Source organism: Gavialis gangeticus, unplaced genomic scaffold, assembly GCF_001723915.1.
Source record: "Gavialis gangeticus isolate Ggan-Ray unplaced genomic scaffold, GavGan_comp1, whole genome shotgun sequence".
Taxonomy (NCBI): Eukaryota; Metazoa; Chordata; order Crocodylia; family Gavialidae; genus Gavialis; species Gavialis gangeticus.
Genome location: NW_017728992.1, coordinates 50,844,425 through 50,854,740, shown reverse-complemented (window position 1 = coordinate 50,854,740; position 10,316 = coordinate 50,844,425). Strand labels below are relative to the sequence as shown.

Genomic DNA, 10,316 nt, shown 5'->3' with positions numbered 1-10,316 from the left:
TGGGTCCAGTTGAAGGAACTTGCAAGTTAAGGTTTTTGGTCTCAACACGGTACTATTTTAAGAATTTTTTTTTAAAATACTTTTTCATATAAATAATAAAAAAAAAAAAAAAAACACCTCTCCAAAGACCACGTGTATTTTACTGCACAGCAGTAGTAATGGATCTACTCTTCCCAACATTCCCCAGGAACAAATTGATGTTACAACAAGCAGCTTTTTATACTGCTAACTTTCCTCTCTTCCACTGGCCCCTACTTGAACCCCCAACCTATATTTGCCATTATAACAGATCAGTACAACAGTAGTTCTACTGTTGAAGATGCTTGGTCAATATCATGGAAATGAAATGCAGATAAATGAAAAATAAATGAACTCTGCTTCCAAGGTTAAGTGGCCTACACGGCTGTTCATTTAAAACTGGGCTGGCCAACCTGCACAGGTGGCACAGGCAACTTCTGTATGTTACATGATAGATCAGGGAAGGGGCAGGCAGCACAGCAGCAGATAGGGCAGAGCAGGGGATCAGGCAAGGAGCACAGGCAGGAAGCAGAAAGCAGAGAAGGAGTTTGGGCAGGGAGTACAGGGACGAAAGCAGAGTAGCAGACCAGGTAGAGGAAGCAGATCAGAGTGGTACTCAGGGAAGGTGCAGGCCTGACTTGTGGCACATCAACCAAAAAGACTGATCTCCACTGATTCAAACCAATTCTTCCAGATGCAGGATCCATCATGAGCCCTTACAGTGTTCTCGGTCACACTGTACCTATTCCAGTAGTGGGTTTCGAAGTAGCAGGACATAATTTTTAACAGCCGAGTAACCGTGATAGAGACCCTCTTTCGAATGCTGATCCAGTCATCCAGTTCAGAATACAAGGCCATGTTTCAGCTTTTGTTCCTGAATGGTGTTGAATAGGACTGGTTTTCTTCCTCACGCCCTGCATACTGGGTTCACCCATTCAGACCTACTCGTTGACATCGGTTTGGGAAGGATGACAAAGAGGGACAAAGTGTTAAACTGTCCTAAGCTAAGACGCATTTGTAAAAGAAATGTTGGGGGGTTTTCGGAAGGCAAAAAACGTAGATGTATTCAAGGCTGCAGATTAAGGAAACAAAAAGGCATCAAAGCAGAGTTTGGAGAGAAAAATGGGTTTTCCACTCCACAACATTTTTTGCAATGTCAAATAGTTGCCTATTCTGGCATTAGGATGAAAGCCAAAAGCAGAAAACCAGGGTAAGTGAAATATACATTTATAAACAGAAAGCCAAAATAAGTGAATATACTCAAGTTCCTGCTCTGCCTAATTTAGAAAAGGGACCTGAAGAAGCTCCATCTCCCAGATCCCGAAGTCAGTCTCCCAACTACCAGGCTCTTACAGGGAAACTCTCTCTGACTAGAAATTTCATCCTTGTACAAACTGCTACAACTTTCTACAGGACCATACAGTATTTTCCAACAGAAAACTGTTTTGATGTTTTGCATGTTTTATATATACACAGCATTCATGTTGTTTGTACATATTTATTTTCTTTTCTTTAAAAGCTTTTAAATAAAACAATATGTGGCAAGAAACCCAGGAACAGTTCACAAATCACCTTCATTCTTCTACAGCAGATCTACAAAGCACCAGTCCACTTGTTCCTTCACCTCTGTGAGGCTCCAACATAATCTCTGCTTATGACATCACACCTACCCATGGAGTCAGCCAAAAGAGGTACGATAAGTCTCATTCTTTTCCACTTTGCACATTTTTGCCATGTTTTAAATATTTGTGTTTTGGCAAATAAATATTAAAAAGAAAATCATAAAAATTGTGCAATACCAGGAAAAAAGGGACTTGTCTTACCCCCCATAGACAGGCTGCAGGTACAACTGATGCTGAACAGCAGGCGTGGTATCACTCGAAGAGTGCCTGTAGGTGCTTCGCACAGAGGGAGTTAGCAAGCCCATGGATCTTCACTTTGCAAACCTGATACAGAAGTAAGTTGTGAACATTAATGTGAAGAATGCCCTTTGGTTACTACTTTGTGGCCTGCAAGATACAGTGCTACTGGAGTGTTGGAGATGAATGTGGAAAAACTGACTCCAGATTAGCTTTCAACAAAATGTGCCCGAGATGTATCCGTTGTGCAAAAAACTTGTTAAAGTGCATTATAAAAGGTTTAATTTCACTTTACATTTATCACCTACATGCTTGCCCTTCTAAAATTTACTGTCATAAAACCAACGATCTTCAGAATATGTAGGGTGCAAGCCTGGCACTAAAATCAACAGCAAATTCCCCTTGACTATGGTGGTCTCAAATTTTCACTCTTTAAGAGCTGTAATTACAGAGCGTCAGAGCAGGCTTGATTAATCAAGTCTACTGGAGTGTGGTAATTACCGTGCTCCAGCAGACTCCAGTGTCTTGTATATCACTGTCCCCATGCTTCAAAATGGCAGCGGGGCACTTTAACAAGCTTTAGTTAAAGCGACCCTGACGCCATTTTTCAGCATGGGGACAGGGATACACAAGACACTCTGGGCACTTTAATAGAACGGCACTCAAAGCAACCCTAATTAAAGCATCCCCCACCCCCTGAAGCACATGTATAAATGCCCTAAGTGATCAGAGATGAGTCTGAAACTTCTGCAAAATTACATTCTGCTGCTGCTGTTTTAAATCACGCAGTGAAAACATATCCTTTAAAAAGTTTATTAGTTTTTAAGTTTGGTGTCTAAAATCCATACAGATGATTTACGGGCAATATCATTTCTCAAACGGGTATGTCCTAAATTGGAATCTATTCCTTGTATCCATCTCAGCGCACTTCATAACTGCCAAATTCCATCCCAATAAGCCTTTAAAGAAAAACCTCATAAAAATTTCAAGTTTTGCTGTTAGGTTTTAACATGCACATTTCCTTTGGACACTTTCTTTAGTCAGTGGCCTGCATTCTGGCAAGTCTGCAGTTGAAATGTCATACGTGGACAAACCCCAAGAGACAAAGCCTTTTCTTTCAGTTATCCCCATGCCTTTCCTCTTCCTGCTCAGTGGAGAAAGGAGCTGAGACACATGCAGAAACTAAAGTTGGCAATTCCTCAGGGACTGACTTCAGGGCTGGGAAAGAGATATGAGCAAAGTAAAGAGGGCTAAACACAAGGGAGCTCTCCCCCCGATGTAGACAGTATAATGCTGGATGTGCAATCTTTGAGAGAGCTGGATGACAGTATCTCTGACTACCTGGATGCCATGGCTACCAGTTTCATTCACCTGAGATTGGTGTCTCCTCTGGACATCTTCAAGTCTTTTCATGTGTTATTGTTTTACCTGTTTTGCTCTTCATACCATTCACCTTCACTCAGAAGATAATGTAAATCATGCAAATGTTTCTAAACTGGATGTTCACCATGCAGAGGACCAAACAGCAAAAGACGACCAAACAATGAAATGCCAGCTAAGTGTCCATCTCTTCTCCACTCTTACCTGAGATCACCCCGCTAAACCCACATTGAAGCACTGCCTCCAAAAAAAAAGTGAGATTGGTTACGCTCAATCCAATGAAAAATATTCCAATTCATCCCTCGCCAAAAAGAACAAGTGTGAGACAACTCTTGTCATTTTACTTATATACAATATTCCCTTACCCCCACCTGTCTGGTTTCGTTTAGTTGTAGACTGTAAGCTCTTTAATCTTCTTATGAATTTGGAAAGTGCTTAGCAGATTTTAGGTGCTCTAGCAGTACAAACAAATGAATGAGGTAATTGTGTGAGAAAAAATTGTGGGAAAGATTAAATATTTTGCCACTTCAGTTGACCAGAGTATGTACCGCTATATACCAAACTATGTAAATTAACTTTGGGAACTTTTTTGTTTTAGAAGTAGAAATTTTTTTTGCAAACTAGTAATCTGACTAGTGCTTGCAAAAAAAAAATAAGGCTAATTATTTTGACACCATCTCTTACGACAACACCCAAGTACCCAGTGTACCCAGAAATCACAAAGTCTAAAAGTAACAATCCTCATCTGCCCAACTGTTCTTCCTTTACAGTCTGGTTGCGTATACTACCCATTTTAGAGCAACTTACCTGAGCTGGCACAAATACCAAGTGGTGCTTCCAGGTACTTGTGACCTGACTACATGTAATGATAGCTAAGCCATCCCCAATTCTTACATCTTCCAAAAATTTGGAATCATGGCACTGGAACTGTGTCAGAGCCTAATATTACATGTTTTCTTTCCCCCCTCTTTTAAAAATAATTCAATACACGTCAATTCATACATCCCTGACCGAGAATAGGTTTCTAACTCACTCCATTTTACTAACTCACTCCATCCAAGGAAACTCAACAGGCCTACAATTCCCTGATCCTTCCCCGTTCATGCTCCTGTCATGAACATACTCACCTGTGCATGTTTCCATTGGTGGTAAAGGACTGTCCACATACTGAACATTTATAAGGTCTTTCACCTGAGTGGACAAGCATGTGGCGATCAAGGGAGCTTGCTGAGCTCAGAGACTTTCCACAGATGCTGCAGGAATGGTCTGCTCCTCCAGTGTCAGTGTTATGCTAAAGGAAGTAATGGATCGTTATTGAAGTAACCAGGAACTATTACAGAGAACTGTAACAGGTGAAAAGCAAGGTGCTGTTTGTTTTCTTTCTTTTTAAATTGCTGCTTAGCACAATACCTTATGTTAAAGTATGCTTTATATCAGGGGCAGGCAAAATATGGCCCGTGGGCTGGATCCAGTCTGCAAGGCAATTTCATCCGGCCCACAGCTGCCCACCAATTAACTGTACCCTGCCCAGCCCACACACTTCACTCCCCAGCCAGCATGCACAGCTTGCAAATGGGGCCACTGCTGTAGCTACCAAGGGACAGCTCAGCTTCTTTGGCCTCCAGTGGCTCCTCCTCGTGTTTCTACTGCAGCACTCACTCTGGGCAGCAGGTAGGGAAGCTGCAGCTGGGCAGAAGCATGGGGCTGGCAGGAGCATGGAGCCCATGCCCTGTGGGGTGGCAGATCCTGGGTTTGTGAGGTGTGAGGAAGGGTGGGGGCTGGCGGAGCCCCCCGTACATCCCCCCCCCATGGTGCACAGCCCCTGCTGCTGGCAGCAGCAGCTGTAGACATCAGGTCCTTAGGGTGCTCACAGCCCATGCAGACGCAACTTCTTGGTGGCGTGCAGCTCCAGCCAGTTCCAGGACCTGCACGTGGTGGCAAGGAGCGGAGTCAGGCCAGCCTGCCTCTATCTCACGGGGCTCACGTGTGGCTCCCAGGACTTGCATGCCACCAGGGGGAAGCAGGAAGTGGGGCTCCCCGTCACTTCTGGCACAGTCTCAGGATCCACACATGGCAGCAGGGAACAGGAAAGGCAGCATAGCACATCGCTTCCTACTGGTGGCATGCAGTTTCCAGGAGCTGCATGCAAGCCCTGCATGACAGAGGCGGGCTGGCCTGGCTCTACTCCTTGCTGCCACGTGCAGCTCTCAAAACTGGCTGGAGACACCTGCCATTGGGCAGCTGTGCCTAAGCAGGCCATGAGCACCCTGAGGGCCTGCCACCTGCTGCTGCTGGTGGCAGGGGCTGTACGCCATGGTGTGGGGAGCATGTGAGAGGGTCCCCACACCCCCTCCTTCTCTCACACCCCACAAACCTCACACCCCTCCCCACAATCCCCCCGTACACACACACACACACTCTCACACTATCCCACAAACAATATACAAGAGTAAGACTTTATTTTTGAGCTGTTATGCAATTATCTCTATATTTACTATGCAAACACACATAAATCAGGACAAAAATATTTTTTAAAATAAAATTAAAATAAGTTTTAGTAGATATTTGACTTTTAGTATACAATTTGGTTTTTTTCTGGTTCCAAGATGGCAACCCTCCCCCAAAAAGAGCATTTCCAGGAGCAAGGGATGGGACTTCTAGTGGCAAAGGTCAGGGGTTAGGGACAGGACTTCAGATCTCAATATGGCAAACAGGGGGCGGGGCACCAGCCAAGGGGCAGGGCTACCATTTTGACTCTCGACAGCTCACCAAAACTCATTAGGCAGCCCTCCAGCTGAAATAATTGCCCACCTCTGCCTTATATGCACTTGTCCTCAATTAATCCCTTAGCTACTACAAAAGTGTACTAGGGAGATCCAGCAAATGGATGCCTATTGTGATGCTCAATACATCCAGTATTTCTACAGTAGAGTATGATACAGGAGAGTGTAAGGGGATCCAACAGTAAAAAGTAAGTAACAAAGAATGGGTGGTTTGCAAGTGGGCTGGTCTAGGATGCAGGGAAGATGCAGTTTGAACTCTATGACAAAAAAACAACCATAAGCTTCAGAGATATCAACTGAAGTCTAAAATGACTACAAAAAAGAACTTGGAGTAATATTCTTCCTTTGGATGAACAATTGGGGCTTTGACACTATATATGCTAAAAAAGAAAAGAAAAAGAAAGAGAGAGAAAGCGTCTAAAAATCAATGATACAATTCTGAGAATTAAACTGTATTTAGGTATAAAATGAAAAAAACGAAGTGAATATTATTCAATGATCATGAGAAAGTAAACTATGCCCTCAGTGTCTGTTTGCTCCTTACAATGCAAAAAAGGGTCCAAGGTGTCTATGTATTTCTTTTCTTTTAAAAAAGAAAGAGGAGCAAGGGGAGGACATACCCCATCTTTACAGGATGGGTACTATTTTGCATGATTGTCCTGCCTCCTAAAGCTGCTGCACTCTGCAGAGGGCAAAAGCACTTCAATGCCAAACTGGCCTGATGGCTCTGGTGTTCATAGTCTTAAATTGCATGGACCCTGAAGGAAACTACGCTGAAACAAACTATAAGCAGGATGTGTCTGGGTGATGGAAGCAGGTTTCAGAACCCACAGGTTACTTTTAAGTTTCACAGAAGGAACAGAAAAGGAAATCTTTCATTATCTGACATATCATCAGTGGCCGGGAACAGGGGGGAAATGGAAATCCTAAAATATTTTTTCATTCTAAAGCCTTTACAAGTGTATACAAGGGCATGAAACATATAAGGAAGTGAACCGCAATTACAATAAAAGTCATCTATGTCTATGCAGGGAAATCTGTTAATTATTGAAAAATGCATATATTTCCAAGTCAGGGCATTCTTTAATATAAACATAATATTAAAATGAATGGTCTGCATACCTGACGAATGTGCATAGTTAGCTGATGCTGTGTAGTGCAAATCTTTTCACACAGGGGACAGGTATAGGAAGACTTCTCTTCTTTTGTTTCCTGGAAGAGGGAGAACATGGGTGGGGGGGGGGAGTATATGAGAAGGAGATCCACTGAAAAGCTATCACCACAGCTACTGCTGGGAACTGAAATCCTAAGCCACACAAGCTCAAAAGCATGAAAACAGCAAACTTGTATTTACCCAGTTATCATCCTGAAAAGATCCCCAAGGGAAGATTTAGCAGCTTTAGAATTTTAAAATATGGAGCACTTCCCCCATCACAAAATACAACAGCTGTTTCACAGTGTGCAGAAACTCTGTAACAGCAGTTTAGGACAGGAAGTGAAGATAATTATTGTGACAGGCTGAAATTGCCAGAAAGAATTAGGTGAGCAAAATGCCATTATCCAAACTGGAGTTTGGGCAGAATGAGAAGGTCAACATCACCAGTCTTTCAAAAAGGACCTGTGGCATCTTTAATGGGCATGAGTCATCAGGGCCCAGGTTTTACATCTCATCTGAATGACAGTGCAAAAGGCACCGTGCCCTCAACACTGTGCTGACATCCTGCTACACTGAGTCAGAGGGAGGAGCTGCACCTACTGAATCGCCCACACAACTTTCTACAGCATCCTGTGTTTCCCCTGGAAGCATCCCATTCAAACACAGGCCAGACCCAACCCTTTTAACCTTGCAAGATCTGATGAGATCATTGCCTTAAATAAGAGGTACTGACGCGGGAGAGAACATGACAAAAGGCAGGCAGCATGAGCCTGACTCGCCTTTCACACTGATGAGTAGTGACAGTAACCACTGTCGAGTCACCTAAGAACAGTGTGAACCAAGAGTTCAGTGCTATATTTTTAAGTATGCCCTTGAGACATCAAGTCACCCACTGGTTTTGCAGCCATGGGTGGAAAGAAGGAACTCTTGCCTGAAACCAGAGGCTGTAGTCTTGCCAACTGTGGCCATCTGACCCCAGCAATTTTTCCTGCCCAAGTGCAGGGGGGCTGGACCCAATGATCTTGTAAGGTCCCTTCCAGCCCCTAACATCTATGCATGTTTGAACATCAGAACCACCCATCCAAATGAAGAAAAAGAAAAGGTTCCAACATTTCCAACACACACGAGCAGACAGCCTGGCCACCTCCTGGGTAACTCCTGCAGAATTCAGAGATCACACCAGGAGTGTATGAGGGAAAGTCCTAGAGAACATTCCTTAGACACCTTTCTTCTAGGGAACTGTCCTATAAAGGAAGGCCCTTTTTTTTTTTTTTTTTTACTGAATTCAAATAACTTCTTGTAAAGTAGGGCTATCGTATTAATAAGGTTCAACAGGACTTTTCCATTTGGATGGGTGGCCTTTTTCACACCCCTTCGGCCTCAAACAAAACCACTAACCTCAAATCTAAAGCATGGGACTCCAGCCTGACTTGCAGCGGTTAGCCTTTTTGCCTTCTCTTGCATACAAAAAACCTCCCCCTGATTACAGTTCTACCACACAGCTCTCTATTCTCAAGTAGGTCTCACAACACTACATGAACACAGGCCAAGGCTTCATGCATTTATCATTCATAAAACATTAGAAGCCAAGTGAGAAAAATTGCCATTGTGAAACCTGACCATTCCTAAGAAAGCTGAACAAATATGTCTAGTCAAATAGATGTGCGCTCAAACTTCCTCTTAAAAAAAAAAAGAAAAGAAAAGAAAAGAAAATACAAAACACAATGTTTACACCCACCCCTTTCACTGATTTAACTTTATTGCACAGGACCAGTTTGTGAAGTACCCTTCAGCTCCAATTATACTGCAGCCCTGTTAAAGTTGGCTCAGAGCTGAGAGAACAAACACGCTGCGTTGTGAGGAAAATCCCTGCAGCTGTGCTGACAGTTTAGATGGTGTTTAATCCACAGGGTATTTCTGTGAAATTATCAGCCTACTTTCCCCCCCACCTCCTTTCGAATAAAGGATAGCAATCTAACATGATACAATTAATCGTTCTGAAGCCTGCTTTCTAGACTGCCTGCTCTTTGAATCAGCAAATTAACAAAGGATAGAGTAATTACTGGTTCACCTTGAAGCAAAGATCAGAAACACACTATAGCAGAGCCAGAGGTGATTAGTATTGACTTTGGAGTTTATCATTAACTAAAATCCAAACTTTCTCCCTGACTCGCAAAGGGTACAGGCTGCATACCACAAAATAGGTCACTTAAGTCGAGGGTGGCTGAAGGAGGAATTCAGCTGGCTGACCCACTCCAGATCAACAAAAAGAAAAAAAAAAAGGTTTAGCATCACTTCTGCAAAAGTAGCACCACTGAAGAATTTAGTACACAGCATTAATCTGCCTCGCTGGAGCCATGCTGGTGAAAGAGCACTTCCTGAACTGAAAGATAAAATTAGCAGCTAATTTGTTAACTGCTTTCTTTATTAAAGCAAACTGGCATGGCTCTTGTGCACTCTGCTGAGGGCAAAACTCTTCCGAGTTTCTACATCAGGTTTCCTTGTTCTTCTCTATCGAGCAGCCTGAAGCTTCTTTGTTGCATCTTCTCAGTTACTTTGGTCTTGAAGAAAAATTATAATGGATGCGAACTGATGCAAGTCCATGTTTACCAGTCTCTGGGTAGTTGGGAGCCAAGATAAAGGCAGCATCATAAAAAGAACCATAGACTTGGGACAAAGGTTAAGGGCAGAGGATTTCACTGTCATCTCATGGAACACAGTGATTCAGGCTCCTGAACAGAGCCAGGCAAACCTAACTATAGCGACACCATGATACAGCCATTTACCCCCTACTCTCCCTAAAAACAAATCATCTCTTTTTTTGGAAAAAAGAGAAAATTTAATTTATTTTTACATGGTAGAGAATCCCTCCTAATCCTACCATTTACTCTCAAGCTTCTCCTGATCTGATGCCCATCAAAATATCAGGTGGAATAAAGGTCAGCAACTCGGAACAGACTTCCTTGAAGCCAAACCAGACAGAATCCTAACAGACAAATAAAGAAAAATGGCAAAAAACCCCAAAAAACTAAGGTCCTTGAGAAGCAAATTTAAGTTCAGGCTTAACTTCAAGAAGATGGAGATATTCAGAGCTGGAGATATTCACACTGGTAGATATAC

At 43.0% G+C, this 10,316-nt stretch overlaps 1 protein-coding gene across 2 annotated transcripts in view; it reads right to left on the bottom strand.

Moving 5' to 3' along the window:
• The window catches only part of RREB1 (ras responsive element binding protein 1), a 166,464-nt gene that overhangs the window by 70,977 nt on the left and 85,171 nt on the right, over window positions 1-10,316 (bottom strand). For both annotated transcript variants that reach the window (XM_019522254.1, XM_019522245.1), the window contains exons 4-5: window positions 7,163-7,252; window positions 4,385-4,548 (exon numbers count right to left, since the gene is read on the bottom strand). In XM_019522254.1, coding sequence (XP_019377799.1) covers window positions 4,385-4,548; window positions 7,163-7,252 — 254 coding nt within the window. The remainder of the gene's footprint in view (window positions 1-4,384; window positions 4,549-7,162; window positions 7,253-10,316) is intronic.